Here is a 26229-nt window from a genome sequence, read left to right as displayed (position 1 = left end):
AAGATATCTATCCCTTATATTATAGTAAAGTAATAATCATTTTTTTTTATTTGTAGTTATATCTGTATTAAAATCATATGTAAATATAATAATAAATTTTAATTACTTATTTTATAATTGTTTATTTACTTTTATATTAAACTATTATTCTCTCAAAGTTACAATTTTTATAAGACAATTAAATGAAAAAAATAATTGTTATAATTTGTAAATATATAATAAAATAATTTATTAGTATTATATTTTAAATATTTAAATTATTTATTTTTATTTTATATTTTTAATTGAAGTTTTATTTCCATTTTTTTTCTTAATTCCAATAGGAAAATCAGATTTATGATTACTCATATTTTTCGTGAAAAAAAAAGTGTGTTGATAAGTCGGCTAATTTATGATTATTCATAGATAATCATTTTTTTGGTATAATAGACTTTCATCTAGTCTGTTCTTAGAATGAATAAGTATATCTATGTATTGTTTTTGTTAATATATGAGTTTCGGTCTAGTCTTTCCATATTTTTGTATTTTTTTTAGTAATATTTGTTTCCATGTGATGACAGATGAGTGTTGTTAGTCTAGTTAACATGTCAAGTTGCATGCTTAACATGAAAGCTTTTAAAAAAAAAGAAAAAAAAAGAGGCGAGAATCACTTTAAATATAAAGAAGAAATAAGCATCGTTTTTAAAAAATTCAAAGAAGTAAATAATTATTTAGAATGTTAAACATAACTTCAAAAGAAGTAATTGCAATTGCAAATTTTCTTATAAATAACATACACATTAAAATTTTAATTTATAAGTACATACATATGAACTTAAACTTTTTATTCTCTCAAAAGTTGTTTGGTACCTTACTTAATAATGGATTTATAATTTGAAAACTATCCATCTTGTAGCTATATGTTAATATATTTAGAAAAAACAATTCACAACATTTAACATTAGTTCTGTAATTGAAAATGTAAGGATATAGAAATTAACCTTAGAGTATAATAGAAGTGGTATATTTTAAATAATATCGGAATATTTTATTATTAAAATGAAAATGACATATAAATAGAAAATTCAGTTATTCAGTTTCATTTTAAAATAACCATCATCTCTCTACAAGTTTCCATTTTCCTTTCTCTCCCTTCTCTCTAAGATTCTAATTTCCTCACTTATCACTTTGGCAATCGGAGTCTGTCATTGGACTCCTGCCAGCAAAGAGTATAAGACTGTCCGATCAGAATCTCTAAGTTCAGTTTTGTTCCTCTTTTTTTTTTCTTTTCATTCTCTCTAAGATTCTAACCTCCTCGCTTGTCTGATCGGAGTCTGCCATTGGACTCCTAGTAGTGAACCTATAAGATTGTCCGATCAAAATCTCAGATAGAGTAAGTTCATTCTTGACCCTTTTTATTTTGAGTTAATTTTGATCTTATTAGATTTATGCTTTGCATATGATTCTTTTAGCTTTAATTTTGTTAACAAAAGATGCTAGTTATATAGTTAGATTTTTATCAGGATTCTGTGGTGCAGGTTAAATTACCTTTAGGCTTTTGATAGATTTGGAGCTCCTAGTGAACATCAGCTAAAGTTCAGGTAAGGGAAGCTAGTTTTAAATTGTCAAATAGAACCCTAAGCTAGAAGATCTGGATGCGGACGTGGGGGTGACGTGGTCACCAGTTTCAAATTTTCTTGCAGAATCTCTTGTTTTTGTGTAGATTGGAAATTGTTTGAGATTGAAATGAAACATTTAGATATAGTAGATGGTGTAGAATGTATATAAGTGTAGAATGTATATACTGTATTTGAAAAAGGTTTGTGATGATTTTCTTGACAATTTCAGAGCATATATTTTGATTATTTCGTGATGATTCAGTTTATGAACTAAAAATTGTTTGTGACAATTTTTAAAGTAAATTATGAGTTGATTATTTAGATAATTGCTATGTTGATTGTAATATGAATTCTGGTGTTTTTGAGATAAATTAGTTGTTGGGTTTAACAATTGGTGATTTAATTTTCATGTTGTGGCTTTCCCATTCTTTTTATTAAATAATGTTGGATACATGGTGCTAGGTATATGTAAAGTAAAAAGAAGAACATTTATTGTTCATGCTATTTTCTTTCATTCTATAAATGCTATACAATGTTGGATAATACTTTTCTTTTCTCCTTTTGTAATTGGTGTAACAATCTTGCAATAATTCTAAATATTAAAGTATTACAATACATGTTGAAATTATTTCTTGCTTCTGCAAATTTGAAGAAGTTGAGAACTGTTGGATATAGTTGTAGTTGAGAGATAATTTTCTTTCATTCTCCTTTTATTGTCTCTATTTTTGGGTAGTAAAACTTGATGTTATTTAGATACACTTTGGAGCCCTTTTGATTTAAGACATTTATATGATTAGTAAATGAATTGTTGTGTATTTTGGAAATTCTAAAATTGGGAATGATTTGATTGTTTGATGTTGGAGATTGTGATGTTTAGAATATGAATTTTAATCAAAACATAGTATTTTCAAGAAAGAAAATATCGTCTTAAGATTGTTTAGGATGTGCATTGACTAGGGATTCGTCTAGAAGGAGATATCCTATCTCTTTTGAGATAATGGAATCATATAGATGAAGTTATTCAGGTGGTGAGAGTCGAATGAGGTTCATATGAATGGGTAGGTTGTTTGAAAGATAACTAACTTGACCTGTTATATGAGTTAACCTTGTCATACTAGGAGAGATATGATATTGAGATTCTTGTGTGGATTTCACAGTGAGATAGTATGACAGGTGCAGATCTCTGAGTCTAAGTCAACGCACGAGTCTATGTGTTGTGAGTCAAATGTCATATGTGTTGTGGGGGTCAGTAGAAGTCTGACGTATGAAAGATGAATTTTATGAATGTAATATGGTTTGAGAAATCATATGAGAATTGATGAATTATGCTTATAAATTTGAAATTTAAATTTTATTTGTTTGTGTTGTTTCTTTATCTGTGATGATCGTGATGATAGTTTTATTTGAATGCTTTGTTTTGTTGTTAAAACTTTTGATGTATATATTAAATCCCTATGCAGAGGGATATTTCTTTTGAGATACACATATGAGAAAGTAGTATATGTTTATTTGTTGGAGATCCCACATCGACTAGAGATTAGAGCCTTTCATTGTATATAAGTGGGTGCAAACCTCACCTTATCGAGCTGGTTTTATGGGGTTGAGTTAGGCTTAAAGTCCACTTTCGTAATATGGTATCAGAGCCATTTCGAGCCTATCCTAGCGAGTATTTGTTGGGCTTATCAGGCCACCCGCTATCGGGCTGCTATCGGACCACCCATAATATATAGTCCCAAGTGGGTGCAGACCTCAACCCTATGAACCGGTTTTATGGAGTTGAGTTAGGCTTAAAGTCCATTTCGTAATATTATTTGTAATTAGATATTGCTTGTTTTATTTTATTTCATTATATATGGGTAAAATTAAGGATGTTAAAAAAAACAAGAAAATAAATAAATAATGTATAAACAAATGATTAATTTAAATTTTTTTACCAAAAACAATCTAAAAGAGAAAATAATATATGCACTTTTACATCTGTCATCTAATTATAATTCGTGGTAAGTTTTTAATAATTATTTTAAAAGTTATATCAATAATGTTTTTGAACTTATTAAAGATCTAATTTTTTTTACACGGAAAGAGTAAAAATTAAACTATCTCTATTAAAATATAAATATAAATTCAAAATTTATCTGATAGTAAATCACTCTTTAGAGCCCATGGTATCTTATTTTGTTTTAATTTTTTGCACAACTGATTCTCCATATCAATTCTCCATATCAATTTAAACCCACCCAACACACTACCGGATGTCAATTTTGCCCTTAATAATTTTAAACTTTTGTCTTCTGGATATTCATATCCGTAAGTCAAATTACAAAGTTCCGGATATACAAATCCATAACTAATATGTCACTTCCGAATTTCACCATCCGGAAGTTTATTTGGACAGCATAAATGACCTTCTGGATATCAAGATCCGTAAGCAAACATAAATGAGTTCTGGATCTCAATCCTCAACACTATTTACAATACACCATTTCGGATACAAAAATCCAGAACTCATAACTCACTTCTGGATATGACCATCCGGAAGCTTAAATGAAATATGAAAATAACCTTCCGGATTTCGAAATCCGGAATGTATAAAAATGACTTCCGGATATTGAAATCCATAAGCAAATGTGTGAAAAAGGGTAGAATGGGATTTTAAAATTTTCATTGGGTGCAGGAAGTAATTGCCATAATTGAAAATCAAGGATTGGAATGCAGCCCAATAAGAAATGGATACTATATAAAGGCCCAAAATGTAAGAATTATTTTGAGAAAAAAATATCGATAGTAGCTTCGGATCGGGATTTTGAACCCGACGTGAATCGAACACGCAACCTTCTGATCTGGAGTCAGACGCGCTACCATTGCGCCACGGATCCGGATGCTAAACCTATCGCCCAATAAATTAATAATATAAATAAATATCAAAGCAGCGGAAAAGTGGTTTTATATCCCGCCAAAATCAACGAACTAATAAACTGTTTTCTCCTCTCACTCTGTCTGGAGATAGAATCTTGAAGATTTTTAGCGATGGCGGAAAGTTTGGAACGCATCGACGTGAAGCTCTCTCCTGCGCCGGACAAAAGGATTCCGTTGATGAAATCAAGAGGTGGACGGCGCCGTGGCGACACGTGGGTAATTTCAGTGTTCGTCATAATCCAAATCGGAGTTTTCATAGCAACCATGCTCGTTAACGATTGCTGGACCAATTCTCACGGAGATTGCGTCCTGAAAGGTCTTGGAAGGTTCTCCTTCCAGCCTCTCACCGAGAATCCACACCTAGGTCCTTCTCAGTCCAAGTCAGTCTCTACTATTCCTTGCCTTAATCAAATAAACTTACTCATATGCTGTCTTATTGCTAATTTAATTAGTTCTTCGGTTTAGGTTTCATTGTCACCAAATCTATTAATTATTAATGTACATTTAGCTTCGAAGCTTGATTGATTCAATTTGGAGGATCTGGTTTGAGAAATAATTGTAGATCTATAGGAGTTGAAATATAGTCTTATTAAGATAGTGTGTAGTTTGAAGGATGAGTAATGTGGTGTTGTGAGTGCAGATTAGATGAAATGGGAGCTCTTCGATGGAGCCTTTTGACAGAGCAGCACCAAACTTGGCGTCTTTTCACATTTCCATTTTTGCACGCTGGACTCTTCCACCTGTTTCCAAATCTCTCCAATATCGTCTACGTGGGAGTTCACCTGGAGCGCGAATTTGGACCCAGTAATTCTGTTTTTATTTTCTTCTCTCTCGTCTCATCTCTATTGCACATATCTATTTTAGTGAATGTTTCAAATATTTGGTTCCCCGCCACAATTTTATTCGGTGTCAAGATTTGCATAGTGTCTGGGATCACAACACGACTACAATGCTATATTTCTATTTGTCTGTAATTTCCTGAAATAACAAAGGACGTAATGAAACTGTGACTTTAAGTTTGATCAAACATACACTTTCAACTAATCATAAATTAGTATGTACGCTATATGAATTATTTTTTAATAATTATTTTAAAATTCTTGTAAACTATTTTTTTATTAGTTCTGTGAAATGTTAACACTCGCCGTGTTAAAAAATGAACTCCATTATAGTTCCTGATTCTTATCATTTTCTCAGTTTTTGGTTTTAATTTTAAAAGTTCAGTTGTAATTCTTATGTTTGAAAAGTGTAGTTTTAAGTGCCTTTACTTTTAAAATTGTGTAAAATTAATCCTGATCATCATGGTCACGTTTGGAATTTAGTCCCTATGAATCAATTCTTAATTCATAGTTTTTAAACTAGAGAGACTAAAAGCCAAAGGTTTAAAATGTGCTGAGTAAAACCCAAATTAAGAACAATTATAGAAATTAAAATGTTTTAAAAATAACGATTTTGAGATTTTCATGACTTACTAATTTATGAACGTTTCCTTTTGTTTTGCAGTAAGGATTGGTATAATCTATGCATTGTCATCTTTTGTGGGAGCCTTGGTGGCTTCTCTTTTTCTCCAAAACACCCCCACTGTTGGTGCTTCCGGTGCTTTATATGGATTACTGGGAACATTGCTTTCCGAACTTGTTTGGAACTGGAAATTTCATACCAATAAGGCCTGTCTTCTTCCCTTTCGTTGTTTTTTCTCAGTGTTCTGCTACTAATCAATTTTATTGGTTGGATGCAGATTTCAGCAATAACAACATTAGTCTGTGTCTTTGTAAGCAACTTCGTCTATGGTTTTCTGCCTTATGTAGACAATTTTGCCAGCATAGGAGGTTTTATATCAGGATTCCTTCTTGGATCTGTTTTTCTACTCAGCCCTCAGCTCCAACCAGTAGCTCCAAATAAAGGAGGTCTTCTTGAGTATGGTGTCAAAAGTTACATCAAGTTAAAGTTGAAGAAAAAGCTGGACAGACCAGTTCTCAGGATTGTTTCTCTTATCCTCTTCGGCCTATTGTATGTTGTTTTTTGCTCTTGTTTTTTATTATTTATCGCTATTTTTTTAATTTTCATGGTTAGCTGTCGTCTATAACTTCTGCTTTATGGCATGCGTCAAATCTTTGATGAGAAGCTTCTTCTATTCGTAGATTGGCCGGTTGTCTTGTGGGAGTTCTTCATGGAATCAACATCAACAGTTATTGCACATGGTGTCCATATGTAGACTGTATCCCTTTTCCAAGCTGGCACTGCAAAGACACAGAACCCTCTTGTGAGGTATTGTATACAACTTACTTCTGGCATTTCCCGAATTAAAAATTTCGATCAAAATATTTTTCACCAAGTTGAATTGTTTCAACTTCGTATCAACAGTATAGCAAAACCAGTAGGAATTCTTATAAACAGAAGTCCAATATAATTTTTCCATTATTTACGAAATCCTTATGAATAGAAGTCAATCGTTGTTTTGTTAACATTATTGCTAGGTGATCACGTACCGCAAAAAGGTTAAATGGAATTAAACCAAAAGGCATTGCCAACTCACTAACATAGACGCGCTGAATCGAACTTTTTGCAATGAACTAGCTATTTATTATTAACCAGTGCCCCCTATATTTATTAAATATAAAATTTAGAGGAAGCTGTTATTTCCTGAAAAGTAAGGCTTCATGCTAATGCTGGCTATGTGTAATGTAACTGCAGACAATGGTGAGCGATGCTCAGCTGACAATGACCTGTATCGGGAATGGCAACTTCAGGGTCTTTCCTTTTACCAACATTTCTCGGGCAAGGATGAATGATTTGTGCAATCTGATATGCTGACGGGACAAGTTGTTTCAATGGTTCTCTTAACCCCAAATTACCAGGAAATTTTGGATAGCTTATATCTTACCAAGTTGTCATATCCTTTTTTCTGAATGTAAAGAAATAGGAGTATAATTAGAAGCTCGAGGTGTTTGATTTGACAAATTGATGCAACAGATTGTGGAGCATGGCTTTGGTTGTAAATACCAAAATACCACCTGGGTGTAAACTTTCTAGTCCTTGGCAAGATGAATCCATGCTGGTAGAAAATTGAAGTTGTGGAAAAAATAAATAAATGATGTCATTTCTTGATCGCTACTTTTAATAATTAGATAAACAAGTGTTTCACAAAAGCTGGTTTTTCTCCTTTTGCTGTCATTGGCATATAGTCATTTTCATCCTACTATATGTTTTACATCTGAGTGCCAGCTGTGACATTTGGATCCACTTTTGCAGTCCCTGAATTTCGGCTTGATCTGTTATATATAGCTCTTTAGTATCTAACTTCCGCCGCAATAGCATAATTACATAGGGGTGCATCGGTGACCTGTGACCTGTTATTGAGTATGCTCCCGCCGCCGCCACCCGCATTCACAAAGGCCATCAAGCCGCGGTCTATAAAATGAGTGCACCGAGACTTAACAATCCACAGTGTGGGCCTAACCCTACCCAATTGCATTGGATTCAAATGCCAAAGCCTTCTGAGCAAACTCTAGATCCATCGGATAACTCTTGTACATCGTGCTCATCGCCAGCAGATGAATCAACTTAATAGAGACGTGGCAGAAAATATGGGAAAGATAACAAGCTGCCACTTTTTTTGTGTGTAGTTCTGAATTTTGGAATATAAAATAAAACGGTTGCAGGGCTCCACTTTAAAAATTAAAATTGGAAATTCTGCTGAGAAATTCAAGTCCTTTTCATTGGTCCCGGGTACTGTCGGCTAACAAAATATACACACTAGAGTAGTTTACCTCAAGCAAAATTTATTAGAGGGATAGTTTGACACCTATAAAATAAAACATACATTATACAACTTATAGTATTAATATTTTAATTAATTTTTTAACTTAAAATTGCAGTGTATATTATTATACTGTTAAGATAGTTGTTAAGTGAGTGAAATTTCCTTTGAAGAAAGTAAAAGTATAGTTTTCCAATCCATTAATATCCCCGCAAATGCTTGGACTGTGCATTTATATGTGTGGTCGATACAAAAATTGTGCATTATATGGTTGTAGCAGTCCTTCCTAGCCCACTCAATACCCACCTTTTATCTTATGCACTGAACCAGCTGGTCGGTCTGGTTGGTCCTCCTTTTGAATTGATCCGTTAAATTTTGAGTGGAAAATCCAAACAAGTTTGTTTGACAGGTCTAGGCTCTAAACTAAACTAACTTGTCCCAAAGTCACACCTGTAAGAAAGGTGAATATTTTAGGGACGTAAAAAGGCAATATTTGAAGTTTGATTGTCCAAGAATTGGTGGGTCCCTCCTTGTGAATATCCAAGTTGACCCTCCTCCTGCTAAGTGATAACTGAAGCATGCACCTCCACAAGTCAGAAGCAGCATTCGGTGACAAGCATCAGTTTTTGTGACATGTGGCATCTTCTCATGACAGTGCCACACATATATTACGAGGTGAAGGTAGTAAAATCTAATCGCATTGCTATCAGAATCACAATCATGAAAAAGGGCAGTTCCACATGAAAAGCCTCCCTATCTTGCCGCATTTACAGAGCCTATCACCACTACCATAAATTAATGTCTTCTTCATGGTTTTAAAGCTTTTCCCCAAAACCCAAATTATTATAATTTATAGAACCCAACCCTTCCCTTTTTTAGGGGATGGAAAAGATAACAGTGGGTGAGTGAGCGTCTACTACCCTTGACCCTGTTGAACCAAAAAGAAAAAAAAAAGAAAAGAAAAAGAGAAACCCTACTTTCGCAATGTGTTAGTCAAACATGGCAATAGGTTATATGATCAGACCCTATCCTACGGTAACACATAACATACACTAAAATATTGTATCATTGGCTCCTTTCTTCTGATATAATAATTTGAAAGCCTTTTACTAATTGGTTGACCCTTAACGAGTCCATTCCCTTTTGCTTCTCTTGTGTCTCACACGCGTTCTCAAGCACAGAGGCAAAACTTGTCCCACACACACAAAGTGATGCTACTTCAAAGGTGTGGAAATGATGGATGGGGAAGCCATGAGAGGTAGATCATAGTGGACGTGTTTCCGCACAGTTATCCCTCTCTTTAATCTTCTCTAATCTCTATGCCTCCCACTCTCTCTTTCATAACTATTCAACTAATCAACACACAAAGTTATTGCACCAACCAAATTACTCTCATTTCATCATCCTTCCTCTTTAACTTTCATTACATATCATGCTTCTCTCACGCTATATCTCTTTTCATTCTCTCCCACAGTTTTACAAATTCATCATTTTTTCTTTTCAATTTCTTTAATTACATGCCATTTTTATTACAGGAGGCTCAACAATTTAAACATCACTCAAATAATTGCACCACATGATTGGCTGCCCAATATTTATTTTGTTTTCATTAATTTAAACTGTTTTCTAAATGAAAATATGAAGAGAAGTTTTTATATATATAATAGAGTGATTAGGTGGCCCAGACTAAAAGAAATATTATTTACTTTAGAAGGTTGGGAATATAATTATGATCCAGTTGTTTAGTTTGTGGGTCCCAGCTGCCCATAATGTTAGCTACATGTTACTCCTTTACCTTACCTTTACAATTCTTTTTTTTCCTTTTCTCAAAGGAATAAGTTTCTGATGTTTGTGATAAGTTGGTAGTGGGGGAGTCTGGGAGAACCTCTTCCTCCTACAAATACAAAATTGCCCTTTATCAATTATCATTATTTCATTCACAAAAATTCAAACTTTAAATAATTTCATTTAATTTCGCGATTTAATGCTATATTAAAATCACTCATGCAATGAATAAATGTTCAAAGTACATTTGGTGGCACTTATGGCTCCAAGTTTCAAAATTGGAATCTTATTCCAAGTACTTGTGTCAAAATTTAATCATGCTACCTAATGCCCCCATAACATATTAAAAAAAACCCACACTCATCAATTAAACTGAAAATTTGGTAAACTACTTAAGTATTAGGTCAAATTAATTTTTTTTAAATCAACTAATCCAAAATCAATATAAAGTTTATAGGAAGAAGACGTTTAAAGAGTTTTATTTATTTATTTTATAAGTACATATATATCACTACAAGGAAATTATGAAATAGAAATAAATTTTTAGAAACCAAAATAATTAGTTGCAATAGTAACTAAATTAGAAACCATTTTAGAAACTAAAACAAAATTTGATTTCTAAATTAGTTTCTATTATTGTTAAATAGTTTTTAAATTGGTATTTAATTAGCAACCAATGTGTTTGCTACCAAATTTAGAAACTAAATAATTGGTAATTAAATTACATACCAATTTAGAAACTATTTAATAATAATAAAAACTAATTTAGAAACCAAATTTGTTTTTAATTTCTAAAAGGGTTTCTAATTTAGTTACTATTGCAACTAATTATTTTGGTTTCTAAAAATTGGGTTTTTATTTCATGATTTTCTTGTAGTATATATATGTGATAATTTTATTATAATTTAAGATTTTACCTTTATTATTTTACATCGTTTTATTTTAATTTCTTAAAATATATTTCATTATTTATCTTCATGATTTGGAAAGACCAAATTGAAGATTTGCACAAAGTATTAGTAAACTAAGATTAAAGGACTACATTTTGTGCAATTGAAAGTCCTAATGCAAGGAATCCAAATCCCTCTTCCAGCTAAAGTAAAACTAATATTTAACATGTAGAATGTAAAAAAAACATGTTTTATGTAGGTCACATTTGTAACAAACAAATATTTTCAAACATATAATCATACTATGATTAAAATAGATAATAAATAAATATTTCAAATATTATATTTAGATAATAATAATTTTTTGTAAATTCTAAAGAAAAATTAGATATTAAGGTGGAGAAATAAATCAGAGATAAGAGGGTAATACAATTTTGTGAAAAAGCTTATATTTGATTTTTTTTCTAAAGAAACTTGTTAAATTACCATTTTAGCATGTGTAATGCAAAATATAAGTATTTTTATAAAATCAAAATTTATAAAAAAAAAACCTTTTGAATATATAAATTAAGTTATTCATTAAAATTTATATTTATTAAATTTTAACATATAAATTATATTTTATAATTACGATAAACAATTTATATTGTGATATGAGATTATTTTAACTAAGATAACTTCTTTAAAAAACATTAGAGGGAATTTGTATAACAGGTTTAACTTAAAAATTATTTGATACTAATTGTGCCAGAGAGGGAATTTGATTTGTAATGCATCAAGGGTCTTCATGCTGTTATATTAACAATTTTTGTTTATTAGACGAGAACTTCAATATTTTGATTTCTATTTGTATTTTGATTAAATTATGTTGAATTCTGTAAATGATTTCGGAATGATAAACTAATTTTCTCTTACTTTTAACAAAAATATCCTATAAGCAAATTAAACTTATTTTTTTATAAAATCTATCCCACTTGTTTCCACTTTATCTAATTATAATATTTTTCTATTGTTTATATTTTGGTTCATATTGTTTTTCTTTTATTGTTGGCCTGTTAGCAAATTGGCTAAATCTATATAAAAGATTTAACATTAAATAGATTATTAAGTAAGGTACTGTGGAAAGTGAAAAACTTGATAGATGAAAATATTTACAATATGTTTGAAAATAAGGACTTATAAGAAATAAATAAAATTGACTTTATTATACATGGAATAATTATAATATCAATTATCATTACAATAAATTCTCATATCATAAAAGTAAATTTTTAAATATAATTATTTTTTTAAAAATATAATCTGATAACATAAACTTGTAAGATAAGATATACATTTATTTATTCAGTATAATTTAATCTAGTGAATGAGATTTTTAACTGTTAACTTATGTTGTTGGAAATCTCACATTAACTAGAGATTAGAGTCTTTCATAGTATATAAGTGAGTGTAAACCTCACCTCATTGAGCTGGTTTTATGAGGTTGAGTTAGGTTTAAAGCTCACTTCTTAACATATGTATTACTTACTCTATCAAAACTTTAATCTCAATTCTATATTATAGAACATGTGGTGAAATCCCAAGTTGGAGATACCAGGTTAAAAGAAATATACTAAGTATTTGTTTTCCTTTCTAAAAGCAACATTTTGAAGTTTTGTAATGTTACTTTACTTCAAAGTTAACAATGGTGTAAAGAAGGACTGTGTTATAAACAGATGATTGTTTATAATACATTATGTTGTAGATATACTTGAAGGAACGTAGTAATACTTGATGAAGAGTAATCACAATGACGATGATGATTTCATGGTGCTGCAAAGCTCCTGTTATCAGTTGCCTACTGAATCTATTTCCCCCTCAAGTAATAATTTTGGCTTTTCTTTTCTCTTTCGACAGAACTAAACAAAAATAAGTGAAAAGAGAAGCACAAATCATTAACAATCATGAAAACAACTTCTAGCAAGAGTGCAAAAAGAAGCTCTCCGATTGAATTTCATTTTCAAACCTTATAGTATTATTAATACATTATATCATGGTCAAGCTTAAGCTTTATTTTTTTATTATATAATTCACCTATTTATTACAAATCTCACATCGACTATACTTTATAATATATAAATTAGTATAAATTTAAAGTTGATTTTATAAAGTTAAGTTAAACTTAAAGTTTATCTATTAGTATGATATTATAGTCAATTTTATAAAATTAAGTTGTTAGTTTTGATATGAAAATGTGTATTTGAGATCAAAGATCGATGATTAAAGATAAAAACATTTCATAATGTATAAGGTTGAATTATACTTAATTACAGTTTACTTTTTAATATTACTTTTCTTTTTTAACTTTTTTTAATTGCAAAATATTGAGTGAGAATTTATAATTATGTAATGTTAAACTATATGGTAATTTCCATTCAATCATTGTCTTGTAAAATTTTGTTTTGAATATAATTTAATTAATTAGTATTGATTTTAAAAACTTCTATTGTAATCGTATTTTATAAGTATTGCGCTCATTTTAGAAAGAATCAATATTTTAGTACACTTAATTTATACCCTTTTTTTATATAACATCAATTCCTTTTGTTGGCACTTTTTTCAACACCAACTATAGGAAGAAATTACAAAAAGATTATCAATGTTAATTAATAGTCACTAAATATTAATTTTCGCAACATCAATATGTTACTTTTTATCAATTCATCTGGTTTAAAGTAAATGTTGTTCTGTATTCTAAATAATTAATTATTGTTGGTTTTTAGAAACATATTATATGTTATGGACTGCGATCATAATCTAAATAATGAACTTAAACTATAAAAAGAACATGCTGAGCCAATCTCAAAGTAATGTAAACAATTGACCGTTTGACTTAATATTGAGAATGTTTAAGGGTTGCATGAGAAATAATACAAGTGAATAATATCAAAATATAGTTGTCATCGGTTGACTTGATTTCCCTTATATAATTTTTTTATTTATTTGAGTTTTAAAAATAAAAATTAAAAATATGTTTTTCACTAATCACACTTCAGATGTTCTGTAAATTATGAAAACGTGCACAAATGTTTTCTGTAACTATTATATATATAATGAAAATGATCACATTGAAAAAAATAATTAACTTTTTCTATTAAATTATATATATATATGAGTTTAATCATTTATAACTTATTTAAATTTTTATTTTAAATATAAATTAATTTTAATTTTTAAAAGATATTTTTTTAACTAAAATTGTTGTGATTCAATGTAGTGACTTTAAACTAGTGAATTCATGTGTTTCATTCAACGGGCTACATATCACATTTTTAAGGCTTTTATTCGTTAGATAAGTTTAAATACTGAAAAACTAATTCAAGAAATAAGAGACATAAGATACCAAAAAAGCGAATTCTTAATCCATGGACTTTAGTAACAAAATCGTCATTCTCACCAATCTCGCTAGACCTTCCAAAGATGATGTCTCATCATCGATACAATCATCGTCAAAAGGGTGACTCATAACTAACAAACTTATCACCAAAAAACAACTTAATATTACTTAGTACTTACACTTTATATTTCTTTGACACTATCATGAGGTATTCTCTTCTCCACGTACTTGGTCAAACATGAGTTGGCCTCGAGTTTAGAGGATACAAAAATGTTTATGAAGAAACATAAGTAAATATATTACAAGTCACACTGTAGATTGACCATCCTTTTTTGGACCAAACTCATATGTAGATTGTAAAAGTTCAATTCTCTTGTGACATGTTCCTAAAAAAATCTAGTTCGTGTGGAATCTTTCCCTAACAAACACAAAAAAATAAAAATAAACTGTTTGTTTCACAAGAAGAGATGTGAAACATGCTCAATATAAATTGATTGAATAATTGACCCAGTTCCTTATTGTTTGAAGAAACCCTTAATTGAGGTGAAGTAGTTCACAAAAGACTTATGTCTATAACTCATCACAAATTTAAAAAATTGAAAATAAAGAAAAAAATTCCATTAAAAATTGAATATTTTATACAAAATAAGGATTGCTTTTAAAGTGTAGTGGAAAAAACTTAAAAAATAATATTTTATTATTTATTTAATAAATAAAATATATTAAAGAAAATACAAAATAAATCTAAAAGGAAATATATAACATTAAAATAAAATAATATATTTATCATACAACTATTTGTATGCATTAATAAAGTATTACATACTCCATATTATGTGCAAGAAATGTGTGTAGACTTGTGGGTTGAAATATACAACCATTCCATACTTAACTTGCATTACCTTATTATCTATGAAATATACTATGCTTTTTACTTTCATTATCTCCAATACATATGCTTCAAGAAAATACACATACTTTACCATAGACATAGCTAAATTTACGAGATTCAATCTTTATTTTAGTCTCTACCTCTCATTTTTTAAATTTCAAAAGTTTGTCCTTTGATATGATAGGCATGTCCCATTTCTAAATTTAGAAACTACTCAGCATAATATAATAAAAAATTAAGAAGAAACACCTGAATTAGCTCTAACAAATTGCAACTTGCAAGGTAGTCATGCATTTGAGACTACTTCACTTAATACTCAACCGAATATATCATACTACTTCACTTTGTGACTTGGGATCCCCATAAATAAAAGTAGCAATTTCACTAAAACAAATGTTCCAAATAATCTAAACATAAAAAATCTAAAAGTTGAAAGATTAATTTTCAATACAAAATTAAACACCAATCAAGTTTACTTTTCAATCAAATTCTTTAGGAGAAACAAGAAAAAGGAATAGGAAAAAGAATGGACCATGTATAATAAAAGATATGACAACAAAGAAATTGAAAAAGTTCTTATTCATAGTTATAACAAATACATTACAAGAACTTACACAACATCCTCAAACAAGGAGCACAATCAAATTTAAAAAGAAATAATTACCTGATTGAACCCTATTCTAAATGTTTCCATGATGATTCTAGTCTTAACATTTGCCTCAACCACCATGAATATGTACTTCTCTATATTAATGATGTCAACCTGAAAGTTAGACATTAAGTTCAAAGAAATTTTTATAATAGAGATTCATAACTAAACCAAAAAACAAGATAAACAAACATACTAAATATATACAATTTCATCTCCAGGTTTCAAGATGCACTCTAGATAACCAAGAAATGCAAAGTCAAAGCATAGATCTTCAATTGGACCATTAAAATGTAAATTAGCAATCGTATTAGTATATCAACCACCAAAATTTTTGTTATAACGTTTCTAGAAAACAAGGGCATTTAACTCTTGCAAAGTTTTCCCAAACTTGATATCAATGAAAAGAATGTCATGCAAATGCAATATATCAAATGTTAAATATGTATAAAAACTACTAAGATCATGTATGCATATGAAATCAGACAGATGACAAGACATCAATTGCTCAAATGGTGAAAAATATATGCTCCTCCCATCCTCCCCCATCGAGAAAAGGAAAATATGATAGAAAAGGAAAGGGAAAAGGAAAATATCTAAACCAAACAGTGAGTAAGAACAAAGGAAGTGAACTTTATTCCTGAATAGAAAAACATTGATACATAACCTTATACAAACTACATTTCAAAATAAATAAATAAATATTCACAAGACATATTGTTGGAGATCCCACATCGACTAGAGATTAGAGTCTTTCATTGTATATAAGTGGGTGCAAACCTCAACCTCATGAGCCGGTTTTATGGGGTTGAGTTAGGCTTAGAGTCCACTTTGTAATATGGTATCAGAGCCATTTCGAGCCTATCCTAGCGAGTCTTTGTGTTGGGTCTATCGTGCCACCCGTTATCGTGCCGATTTTATGGGGTTGAGTTAGGCTTAAAGTCCACTTTGAAATACATATATCACATTAATGTTGCCAAGTGAAGGACTTTATCACTTAGGATTCACTTCTCATGGTTGCAACTTTTGCAAGGGTTTCGCATTTGACTTTTAACCAACCCAGACATGACATCAATTGTGATTCATTTAGAATCTTGTTTCTAGCTTTCCGATTCCCAAAGGGGTACAAATTGCGACTCTCACTTCAAATTGCGATTTCAATTTGTGATTTCAATTCACAATTTATCCTAACCGTAATGGCTATCACATACGACAAGATTTCAGGGATGATCAGAGGTGTAGATGTGGTTTGATGACAATAATGGTTTAAGGATGAAAATCTATTTAATTTTTTAATAAAATATTTAATTTACATTCGTATGTAATAATTTCTTAATAAATATTGTGTTACTTATGTATGTAAAATACATATGTAAATTGTCATTAACTTTACATATGGATAAAGTTTTCTTTACCCATGAATAAATTCCTTCAAAATTATTGTCATGTCATGACACTACATTTATTCACTTATTTGTTCCACGAATCTGGGTGAAAAATAATTTATACGTGTCTATGAAAAAATTAGTAGGTAATACAAATTTATATACATATATAAATCAGTATGTAAATATTCGTAGCAAGGAATATTTATATACAAATTCTTATCTACATGTAAAATTTCGTAGATAATTATGTAATTTCTTCTAGTGAGAGTTTTATTCATTAAACAACTAACAAGTCCTTAGGAGAGCAAGTCGCTCATTGAGTGAAAAGAATAAGTAGTTGAACAAATTTTAACATATACTTAATTTGTTGAGCGAAAACAATGTTCTCTAGATATAAATAACACATTTTTAAATGTTTATAAATTAAAAAAAAACTCTACATTTAAATAAATTGTTATATTTTAGCACTATTATACTTGAGTTGTTATAATGTGATGAATGGTGGAATGTTAATCTTTTTAGTATATTTTTTTATGATGGAATAATTCTGATTTAAACAATAAATATGAATTAAATGTATGAAATTTGAGACCAAAAGTCTTGGAATATGTGAATCATTGATTGAATTTATTTATTAGATAGGGAAACATATGTAAATAGATATCATGACTTTGTTGATTATTAAAATTACATAGATTATAACCTTAGATAGTGAAAAAACTTAAAAGAGAGTTTATTTAACATATAGAATGTCACAAGTTTTGGGTTTTGGATGCTAAACTTATCATGAACCCATGAAATTAAGTATATATTTAAATGATAAAGTTATTATTCTTTTATTTTATTAATGAGTATTTTAAAAGACGAATGAATCAATAAGTATTTTTTTAGTAAATATCTTTTGTTATATAAATTCATGTATGATATATTATTATATGTATGATTGTAATGAAATTATATAAGTTTGTTTTGTTTATATAACCTTTTTATATGATAATTTATTATGATTATTCTCTGTAAAAGAGTAAATATAGATGCAAATTTGAGAAATGTAAATAACTAAGAATAATATACTAATTTATTATCTTATTTTTGAGAAAAAATTATTTATATATATATGTATATATAAGTTATTTATAATTTGAAACCCTTTTATATCTAATAATACAAATTATACAACGTATATTAAAAATTTATTAGTTCATAGGTGTTATACATAGATTAAATTGAATAATTTATAGATGTTGATGTTAAAACATAATAAGTATACACTATAAAAAAAACATTAAATAACAATAAAAGACAATAAATAATTAATTACTACATTGACTAAACTAGATAAACTAAAAAATTATTGACATCTAAAATAATTTCTATTATTAATAAAAATTTATAAAGTAATTTATAATACCTAAATTAGCTACCAGGTTTTAGCTAATAATATTTTATATCCTAAATTAGTTTTTAAAAGATTAATATAGACTAATCTAAAATTTAAATTACTTAGTAACTAAAATTTTGATATCTAATTGTTAGATATTAATTCAGAAACTACTTTATAAATTTTTATTAATAATAGAAATTATTTAGATACCAAAATTTTTTTATTTATAAAATGATAACTAATTTAGTTAATATAGTAACTAATTATTTTTATCTCCACGATTAATTTTCGTTTAATAAACTTTCTGTACATAATTAAAGATTAAATGAATACAATTAAACTTTTTATATATTCCATTAAATTATTAGGTATCATATGTGGTTTCATAGTTGTCCTCACTTTTAAATTTAGGTCTATTAACTTATTTTAGAAAGTTTTTTTTAAAATCATTTAATGAATGTTATTATCAAGTATATTTTAAAGTTAAACCGACTAATCTTAAAAAAAGGGGTAATTTGGACCTTGAAGTAACTTGCACTACTTAAATATGTAAAATTGTGGCTAACTAAACAAATTAAAAACTAAATCTTAATTGAAAAGGAAGGTTAGATTTATGTAATTTTTACAACTTGGATTCAAATCTTTTAAAATTTAAGCAGTTAATTTCTATCTTTTTTGAGGAATTCATTTGTATCATAAACAGTAGTTAACCCATTAGTCCAAATCGAAATCACAGTGTGTGTTTGGATTGGAGAGTAAATGTGTGAGGATTTGAGGGAGTGAATATGTGAAGATGTGAGAAGAAAGTGAGGTTGTTTGGATTGAGGTATGTTAGAGTGAATGTGTGAGGAAAATTTATGGGAGTTTGTGAGGGATATGATGATTGTGAGGGAGTTTTATTTATTTTTTTAAATTGTTAAATGTTACTTTACAAATTTATCTATGCCTATTAAATTTTTTTAATAATGAAATGAGTTATTTTTGTTTAAAAATAAACAACTTTCACATATTTTGTAGATTTAAAAATTAAAATTAAAAAATAAATATATATTAAATATAAATATATATAATTTAAAAATTATAATTAGAAAAAAATTAACAAATTAAATAAAAATAAAACTTCAAATAATTTCTTAAAATATTAAACATGCATTATAAAATTAGAAAAAAAATAGATCTTATATAAATAAAAAATAATATTTTTTATTATTAAAAACCATTTAATAATAAAAACTAAAAAAATACTAAAAAAAATATAACGTAATTAACAATAGAAAATAATTTCATAAAAAACTATTATCAAATAAATTACAAACTCATAAATATAATAATTATAAAAAATATATTAATATAAACACAACAACAAATTAAATAAAAAGAGAACTTCAAATAATTTATTTAAATATTAAATATATACTATAAAATTAGAAAAAAATCACATCTTATATAAATAAATAAAATACTGTTTTTTAATATTAAAAACCTTTGTAGATGAATGAGTGTAAATTCGTAAATAGTAATGCTGATGTGGTTTTTCCTCTACATCTGTTCATTTTGAGGGGCGAGGATATTTACTGTTCACAGGTATATTCTCTCCTACTCTTTCCTGCAAAACCTTGGATCCAAACCAATGATATTCTCTCACTTATTTCCTTATGAACATTACATCTATGGAAACAAGCAAAGCCTAAGAGCGACGAACAAGCATTTACACAAAAATGAAAAGAAAAAAATTAGAGAATACTTTATCACAAACTCAGTTATATTAATGAACAGCCACATTATGATATGCTTATCTATATATGTAGTTGACACTCATGCACAAGCACAAATTTGCAAGCATTTTAGGTTTGCTTTGCTATATCTTTTTGTCCTAAACGAAAGTGGGCTTTTGTAGAAATTCTCTTGTCAGAATTTAAGACAAAGAAGAATGAAAAAAAAGTGTCAGTGGTCCCCTCCAAACTCATTTAAATTGGGAATTAATGTGATAACCAACCTGTAAGACTAGGGTTACCATGCCACACCACATCCTATGTGGTTCAAATAGTTGCATTATATATGTTTCCACCTAATAAAAAAATCCTAAAAATGGAAAATAAAAGTAGTTTATGAATATTTTGAAGGATTAATTACATTTTTAGTTCTATTAAAATTAAAATGAACAAAATATTTTGATAATATTTGGAAGAATGTAACAATATGAAGTATTTTAAAAGTAGAAGAGGAGGCATGTGTTCTATCTTTGGTTAAATAGTGTAATTTCATTTGATATTTTTTGGAATGGATTTTTTTTTAAAAAAAAAATGGCCAAGTCATACTTGTCATGTATTATTTCAATTTTTATGTTAAATTGAAATTGTACTTATTATGTTAGACTAATCTGAAGTCGTATTTCTTCACTTATTCAATTTTAAAATGATTTTTTTTATTTCAAAAAGCACTAAATGAAATTACACCATATTGAAAAAAAACCTAAATTTGGCAACTGAAATCTCCATGTAAACAATTATTGATGTATGTCATTTTCTATTGTTTGAAGGTATGGACCATGGAGCATTAAGAGCAAAAACGAAATGAAATATTTTTGGGTGAGATTTTGTAGGTAAAAAAGATTATGAGGATGAAAGAGATTTGGTTTTTCTTTGGATGAATGAAGGAAAATCTTATTTTAACAATTGTAGAGTGTAAGAAAGTAGTTGGTTTAAGTTATTTTGATTGAGGAAATGGAAGGTTTTCCATAGAGGAAGAAACAAGCCCTTGGCCACCATGGGATCCTATATCCACAACTACTCCTTTTGACTAAACACTGTTTCGATTCTCATCTCTTCTTTTGTTTCGCACACAAGGATGGATCCAACCCTTCTTTCATTTTTCCCTTTAATTACACTTCCTGCTTCTCCCTATTACTCTACTACCACTCCTTTCTTTTCCTTTTCCTTTTCCTTTTCATTTTACCAACCCTATAATACAACAATACTCATCACTCTATTTCCAAATAACCAATTTAATGCAAAATTCCTCTTTATTTCTAGTTCTCTAATTACGATGACATCAGCATTTACATAAATTTGGCCTCACCACAAGAATCTTAAATATAAAAATAGAAAAAACGAGTCCCAATAATTTTTGTGCTCATTTTTTAATATTTGGCCAAATGTCATTTGACAAAGGGTTCCCTTTAAGTTTAAGCAATCAAAGTCTTTTCAGATTTTTTTTCCTTCCGATCTTCTTTTCTTGTTCAAGAGCTCGTGCAACTTCTGAAGAGAACATATATTCTATTGCGTGTTTGACAATATTATTTGTCATATAAATATAAATGAACCCTCCAATTTTTCTAAATTATGGTTAAAGAATTGACTCACTTATTTATGTTGATGTCATGGTTAAAGGATTGTCTCATCTATTGATAGGAATAATACGTCTTCTATCATAAAAAAAATACTGCTTTATGTTTAAAATGTCCACCCATTTTATACTGACATCGTTAATTTTGTAACAAAATTATCACATTGATATTATTCCGATTCTAGCATACATGATTTTTGGATGTTCTAGCCATTCTTAGGTATGATTGTGTTGATTTGAATGCCGCAACATGAGAATTTGCGAGTGGAAAATTCATTCATATTCGTAAATCAAAATAATCAATAAGCTTTGAGACTTTTAGCAATGTGCGGTGATTTATGGCGTAATATACAAAGTTGTGAAATCATAGAAAATGAAATTAATTTTTTTATAAGGTATTTTGCTCATCATCATCACTCGTAAGCATCAAAGAGTTATTTATATATATGACGATGACAAATTTAAAATATCAAAACAATTTTCAATTACCAATTTTAAGATAAATGAAAGTCAATTGTAACTAAATTAAATCCAATTTAACCGATGATGTTGGAGGCAAGTGTGACTTATAATATAAGTGTGTTTGTCTGGTGTAGTCACTAAAAAACTTTTAAATAAAATGAACAGCAATAAAATTAAGTAGTAGACATATACAATTTACACTATATATTGATGAATAAAGAAAAGTTTAAAGTAGATTTTTCTACTTTAGCTTGTGTTGGTTTGCATCCCTTTTGAAATAAGGTAAAGTTAATTGAGATTAGGTGTTGAAGAGGGATGAAATAAAATTTCCGACAAGAATGTATAAGAAAATGAAAAGGGCACCCTTTGCGACCTCATGTTTTGGTAAGCTAGGTTTGTTGTGACGGGTGTCCATATTAGTGTTATTTCTTGTGCAATCTCTTCTTTACCTATCTCCAATGAAATCTTTGAAGACCAACATGCTTCTAAGATGTCCCATTCTCCGAAAACCCACGAGCACTCGTCTCAACCAAATTTAATAAGATGTTACATTACCCAATGCATAATTTAGATTGGTGGGTAATGGTCCCCCATTCCCCCATAGCAAAATGAAAAGATATAAATAAGAATTAGAGTATTTTATACATAGATAAAAGAGAGAATCGCATACATTACATACACTTTTGGCAATAGAATAAAGGAAAGGAAGCATTTGGTGTGGTTGAATTAGTGACTAAATAGGATCAATCAATTGAAACCCATTCGGTATGATGCACACACAATGGGACCCAGTGCCAATACTGAACAATGATGAAGCTATGCAGCTCCAAATCTTTTTCCTTTTTTATACCCATATATCTGTCGCTTGATGGGTAGTAAGGCCTACTCAATCAATGGCATGGATATGTATTATTTAGCACCAGTAGTAGTAGTAGCAGTACTTTGCTAATAGCTTCAACAATATGTATATGTATGTGTGTATATCTATCTACCTAGTTCAGATTTGGATTACGCAACTTTGGAATTAAATATAATACTGAAGACAGAGGATTAAAAGGAAAGTGTGAGGAAGCATCATTGTTTTTTGTCATAAAACTAAGGTAATGAAATACTTGTGATTTTATGTATGGTAGAAGAAGAAGATTACGAAACACATAAGTACAAACACCCTCATCATTCCACCCCACCCCTTCTTCTTCTTTTTGGAAAAACCAACACAACCATATAGTCTAGGAAAAACAAAACTCCAAATTTCAATAACAAGAGCCCAGCACATTTCATAGCTCGAGGAAGAAATTGAGGAAAGAACAAGCCAAACACCACTCAAAACAAAAATGACCTGTATAGAACGCAAAACTCGTGTTTAGACAAACAACTCAGTCAATCCAGTCAAACCGTGCATCACCCCACCCACCAAAATCTCAATCTTCCTCACTATTTGCAAATAAAATATCAAAATCTCACTCACTTCCAACCCCTTTGCCACTATTTTATATACACAAATTCAACCATCTAATCTAATCTTTCTCACTTCTCTCACTCTTTCTCGTTTATATTTATTTGCTTTTGTTTAGAAATTGCAGAGATGTTTAATTTTGATTTGATTTGATTTAATTTATTTTTACCTGGTGTGTTGCGTTGTGTCCATTAAACAATGAAAATGGCATATTACCAATCATCCTTTCCCCTCTGCAGGAAACACCCATCATTGCTCCCAACAATCCTTTTCAACCTTAGAAACCTGAGCTTCCAAGATATTCCATTCTTCCATTCTTTTCACTTTTTGGGTCCTCATTCTTTTCCATTCTCCTCTTAAGCCTCTCCTCATCTTCTTCCACTCTTTCAATTTAAATATCAACCCTTTCTCTACATCCACCTCTCCCCTCCACTTCTTCTTCTTCTTCTTCTTCTTCTTCTTCTACTTCTTTCTTATCTTTCCCCATTCATTCATAATTCCAAACTTAAAATGGATCCCTCCTCCACCAACTCAGTGAACGGGTTTTACTCGTTCCTCACGCGAGGAATCGACGATCTAGACCGAGTCTTCCTCACCACCAACTTCATGTCAATCCAATTCATCCAAAGAACACTCTCTCTCCTTCGATCCTTCCACACCCAATTGACCCTTCTCGTCCAAAAACTCCACCTTCCCGTCGGCGACAAGTGGCTAGACGAGTACATGGACGAAAGCTCCAAACTCTGGGAAGCCTGCCACGTCATCAAGTCAGGCATATCCGGCATAGAAACCTACTACTCCGCCGCGCTAACCATCACCACCTCCCTCGATTCCCACCGCCACATCACCCCACAACTCTCTCGCCAGGTCAGCGCCCCTTTTTCAATTTACATTTGCTCTTAAATTTCCACTCTCTTTTTTCCGACATTTCGAAGGCAATTACAATCTTTTGTTAACGGGAGAATTTTTTTTTGGAACAGGTTATGAGGGCGATATCGGGGTGCCGGAGAGAGGCGGTGGGGTTGGAGGAGGAGAATAGGGCGTTGATGGAGACGCGGATTCAGCCTCTGTCGCTGCGGTTCGAGGAGAGGGTGTCGATCGAGTCGAAGCTGAACGGGTTCAACGGGTTCAGAGGGGTGCTGTACGCAATGAGGAACGTGAGTTCGTTGCTGCTCATGATTCTGCTGTACGGGCTGGTGTACTGTTGGGGGAGTCCTCGGATTTCGTGCTGGGCGGGTACGAGGGGTGTTTGTTTCTGGGATCGGCGTTCATGATGTCGACGGTGAGGTTGCAGCAGCGGGTGGCGGCGGAGATCGGGCACATGGGGGGCGCGCAGGGTATGCTGCTGCACGAGTTTCGGAGGTCGAAGGTGGCGATGGAGGAGCTGAGGGGGGAGTTGGAGAGGAGAGGGTCGCAGGGAGTGGAGTGGGAGAGTGAGGTTGCCATCAGGGAGAGAGTGGAGAATGTGAGAGCGTGTTTTGGGGTTCTCAGATCTGGTGCAGACAACATTGTTGCTCAGCTCGATGATTTCTTTGACGAGATTGTTGAAGGGAGGAAGAGGTTGTTGGACTTTTGCAGTCATAGGTAACTGAGTCAGTGAACTGAAACAAAACAAAATTGGACCAAGACTATTCAGGAATTCAAATAGCCACTAGGTATCTGCTTGCCTGCAAGGAAAAACCAAAAAACATAACAAAAAAAAGGAAAATAGAAACAAAGACAAGGTAGAGGAATAGTTGATGGGTTGTTGTACTTTTTATTAACCCTTTTTTATAATTTTATTATTACTATCACTTGGGGTCTTTCTATTGTTTTTCACAGTTACCCTAGTTGAAAATGAGCTGCGACTGCCAAGTCTTTTTCTTCCCCGCAGAAGCATGTAAAGAAGGTTCTCTCAAATTGAATGTAGTTCTGGGTTCGTATATGGGTTAATCAATGAATGAATGAAATTACTATTCTTCTTGCATTGGAGATAATAAGCTAGCGAATTGTTTTGGAAAAGAAAGAAACTTCGATTCCTCTTCTAATGGCAGCCAAGGAGGAAAAAGACAAAAGAATACAAGGTAAGAAAAAGTTAAAAAAAAAAAAGAGAAAGTTAGACACGGATAACCGCACAATGACATTGTGTATCTTATAATTTTAAAATGGTTTTGTTGATTGATTATTATTATTATTATTGTTTTTATTCTTTATTAAGATTGAATTTGAAAGAAGAGTTTGGTTGGCACGGAAAATGACTAATCATTGGGTTATAGTCCTGAAAGAATAATGGAAAGGGAGGTTTAGGACTGTAGAGAAAAGAAGCACTCTGAGATTCCTGGACTGCTT

At 30.2% G+C, this 26229-nt stretch overlaps 2 protein-coding genes and 1 non-coding gene across 4 annotated transcripts; 2 read left to right on the top strand and 1 right to left on the bottom strand.

The window, feature by feature from the left end:
* Positions 1–4402: 4402 nt before the first annotated feature.
* On the bottom strand, positions 4403–4474 carry TRNAW-CCA (transfer RNA tryptophan (anticodon CCA)). Its single transcript has one exon. It is a non-coding gene; the product is annotated as a tRNA-Trp (tRNA).
* Positions 4475–4562: 88 nt separating this feature from the next.
* Positions 4563–7622, top strand: LOC137821050 (inactive RHOMBOID-like protein 8). Its single transcript, XM_068625461.1, has 6 exons — positions 4563–4894; positions 5155–5318; positions 6018–6181; positions 6253–6524; positions 6656–6782; positions 7209–7622. Exons 1-6 carry the CDS (start codon positions 4626–4628, stop codon positions 7326–7328), a joined length of 1116 nt encoding a protein of 371 aa, XP_068481562.1. The 5' UTR covers positions 4563–4625; the 3' UTR covers positions 7329–7622.
* A 16222-nt stretch (positions 7623–23844) lies between these two features.
* On the top strand, positions 23845–25867 carry LOC137820917 (protein BPS1, chloroplastic-like). 2 transcript variants are annotated; one of them, XM_068625256.1, is made up of 3 exons: positions 23845–24768; positions 24882–25104; positions 25137–25867. In XM_068625256.1, exons 1-3 carry the CDS (start codon positions 24412–24414, stop codon positions 25487–25489), a joined length of 933 nt encoding a protein of 310 aa, XP_068481357.1. In that variant the 5' UTR covers positions 23845–24411; the 3' UTR covers positions 25490–25867. The 2 variants fall into 2 exon arrangements, with proteins under 2 accessions (XP_068481357.1, XP_068481358.1); XM_068625257.1 differs by having other exon boundaries at positions 24882–25147; positions 25186–25867.
* Positions 25868–26229: the final 362 nt, after the last annotated feature.

Source organism: Phaseolus vulgaris, chromosome 9 (genome assembly GCF_000499845.2).
Source record: "Phaseolus vulgaris cultivar G19833 chromosome 9, P. vulgaris v2.0, whole genome shotgun sequence".
NCBI lineage: Eukaryota > Viridiplantae > Streptophyta > Magnoliopsida > Fabales > Fabaceae > Phaseolus > Phaseolus vulgaris.
The sequence above is the reverse complement of the archived record's forward strand: the minus strand, read 5'-3'. Positions and strand labels throughout refer to the sequence as shown.